General features: G+C 42.8%; 1 protein-coding gene across 1 annotated transcript in view; it reads right to left on the bottom strand.

Annotated features, from left to right (window-relative positions):
• Positions 1 to 3026, bottom strand: part of LOC101573528 (U3 small nucleolar RNA-associated protein 4 homolog) — a 27605-nt gene that overhangs the window by 1944 nt on the left and 22635 nt on the right. Inside the window, exon 11 of the mRNA XM_023709195.1 lies at positions 1778 to 1963. Within this exon, the coding sequence (XP_023564963.1) occupies positions 1778 to 1963 (186 nt within the window). The remainder of the gene's footprint in view (positions 1 to 1777; positions 1964 to 3026) is intronic.

Here is a 3026-nt window from a genome sequence, read left to right on the forward strand (position 1 = left end):
TTTTTTTTTCTTTTTTTCCCCTGTATTTTAGGGAAGGGTCTACAGGATGTTCAGGGTCTTACTACTAAATTGCACTTGTAGTGATTCTCCTGTTTACAGCCTCCCAAGAGATGGGGTTACATGCGTGCAACACCACGCCCAGTCTCAATTGCCACCTCAGCAGGCCAGCACAGCAAGTAGGAATCAAACCTCCAGCCCTTGCGCCTACTTGCAGGCACTTTAATCAGCTGAGCTATTTAGCTGGCCCTCATAATTATAAAGAATGGGATTTTTCAGGCTGAGGCAGGAGACATTAAGGGTTGGAGACCAGTCTGGGCTACTGTGTTAGTTGATACATTGTGTCAACTTGGCTGAATCAGCTCAGCATTCTCAGCATGGGGGCCTAGCCGGCCCAGGAATTGAGAAAGGCTTCCTGCCCCCCTGCCTGACTTCCTGCCTGCCCAGCCCTGCTCTGCTTCCGTGGAGAAGTCCCAGTCTTCGGAGATTGATCTTTGTAGCAGCACCACTTCGGAGGAGATCCAGTCTTCACTGTGGCGCTCTGGTCTTCCCAGTTAGCACAGAAGGGAGAGAGAGGCTTGATGGAGGCCGCAGCTGCTGCTCCTCTGCTCTTCATTGTTTGCTGCCACATGAACTGCTGCTGAGCACCTTGGAGCCAGCGGAATATGGACTGAACCCTCCAATAACTGTGAGCTAATAAATAAACCTTTCCTTCCTTCATTTTGAGTGCCAGGTATTTGTCCCAGCAACGAGTAAAAAGTAACTAAGACAGGGGCTGGAGAGATGGCTCAGTGGTCTAAAGCACCTACTTAGAACAAGCTTGGCAAGGCATCGGGGACCGCGGTTCAATCCCCCAGCACCACATGCCAGCCAGCCTCGCCCCCTGGTGGGCTGAGCTGGCCACACACACACACACCCCTCTCTCTCTCTCTCTCTCTCTCTCTCTCTCTCTCTCTCTCTCTCTCTCTCAAATAAATAAATAAAAAAAAAAAAAAAGAAAAAAAAAAAAGGCCCCCGGCACTTTTAAAAAAAAAAAAAAAAAAAAAAAAAAAAAAGTAACTAAGACAGCTACAAAGTGAGTTCAAGGCCAGCCTGAACTACATAGAGAGACCTTGTCTCAAAATGACAAAAAAAAAAAAAAAAAAAAAAAAAAAAACCAAACCCCCCAAAAACGGTGGTGGGTGCAGATTTTCCTGGCAGGACTGTTCTTCTCAAACCTGCAAATATCTTCAGTCAAGGGGCACAGTGGTCAAACATCTGCCTATATTTTCTTTAAGAAAACCACCTAATCAGTCGCCCCAGGATTCAGAGTTGAAAGTGAGTTAGCCTAATTAGTATATCCTGACAATAGTTACCTTCTTAATGCTGACCTAATCCCTTTCTTTTGTTGGCAAAGTGAAGTCATAGCAGTGAAAATTAATATTCAAGGGCAGCTCCTTTTCTGAAAGTCTCTTGAGTGGGAATGAAAGAAGGGAATCTGTCAAACCAAAGCTCCTTCCTTCCAAAGAATATACTAGCAATCTATTCAGATTCTCCTTCCTCTAACTAATTAGGTGCCTACTCCTCTGTCTACTGTATAAGAAATCTGCACATCTAGGCAAATGCTCTATCACTGACATACCTCCAGCACTTTTTTAGACTGGTTTTACTAAATTGCCTAAGCTGGTTTAAACCTGCAACCCTCTGGCCTCAGCCTCCCAATAATAGGTACGCACCACTATGGCTAATCAAGTTTTGAACTTGGAAGATTTTTAAGCAGATGTGACAGTACAGAACTCACCAATGACTTGTCAATGATGCAGAACATGTAGGCATCATGGAGGAGAATGTGCATTGGTCTCTTGGGATGAAAACTGATGTGTGTGATGGGAGTATCCCTTTGGAGCCAAAGATGGTGAAACCCCTGCTTCTGGACATTCCGGCTCCATTCTGTATACTGCTTGTCTGGGATGCTGTACTCAAATACCTAAGGAAAGACATGACATGGACAAAATGAAGGGCAGTGCTTGTAAAGTCCAGAAGGGTCTTCCTTCTTGGGTTTTTTACATCTGATCCTTAACCAGAAGATATCTAAACAAACCTTGACTATATCATATTCAGCTTTATGTTTTACTTCTTTTAAAAGCAAATTAAGTAAATAAATTCAAAAGTTATATAATGTAACAGTAAGGGAGAAGTTATCCTGCAATCTTGATGCCCTTCTTCCTCAAGATAAGAGCAACCTTCAATTTCCTTTTTTTTTTTTGGCAGAACTGGGGATTGAACTCAGGTCCTTGTGCTTGCCAGGGAAGTGCTTATTCTACTGAGCCATGTCCCTGGCCCCAACCTTCAATTTCTTATTTACATCTTTTTGAGGTATTTTACACCCGTAATATATACTTTCCTGCTTTTTGGTTGTTGTTTTATAGGGTCTCAGTATGTAAGGTTGTCTCTGACTTCTGATCTTCCTGCCCCAGTCAAGAAGATCTGACACTACAGGTATGCATCACCATGGCCAATCTGCATGCTATTTTGTATCAGTCTTTTTCGTGTAGCCTTGTATCAGTATAGATACAGATTAGTCATGCCCCTCCTTTTCCATTTGTTTCACAAAAATCTTAGGCATTCTTAAGAGACATAATAGTTCTATTTATGTAAAACTAAACTACAGTGTAGGGGCCAGGGAGATAGCTCAGTAGAATAAGTGCTTGCCTGGCAAGCACAAGATCCTGAGTTCAATTCCCGGTACCACCCCCCCCCCAAAAAAAAAGTAAACTACAGTGTAATTCAGGACATGTATACAGTGAGTAGTGATCAAATAAAGCAATTAGCATTTGCAGTCCTCAAACTTTATTATTTCTGTGTATTGGGAACTTCCAAACTCTTCTCTAATTGTTTTTGAAATACATAATTATCAACCATACCCCCTTTGAAGAACATTTAACAATCTATTCATTTTGGGGCTGGTGAGATGGCTCAGTGGTCTAAAGCACCTACTTAGAATAAGCTTAGCAAAGCACAGGACCCACGGTTCAATACCCCAGCACCAC

Source organism: Octodon degus, unplaced genomic scaffold (assembly GCF_000260255.1).
Source record: "Octodon degus isolate 3935 unplaced genomic scaffold, OctDeg1.0 scaffold00011, whole genome shotgun sequence".
NCBI lineage: Eukaryota > Metazoa > Chordata > Mammalia > Rodentia > Octodontidae > Octodon > Octodon degus.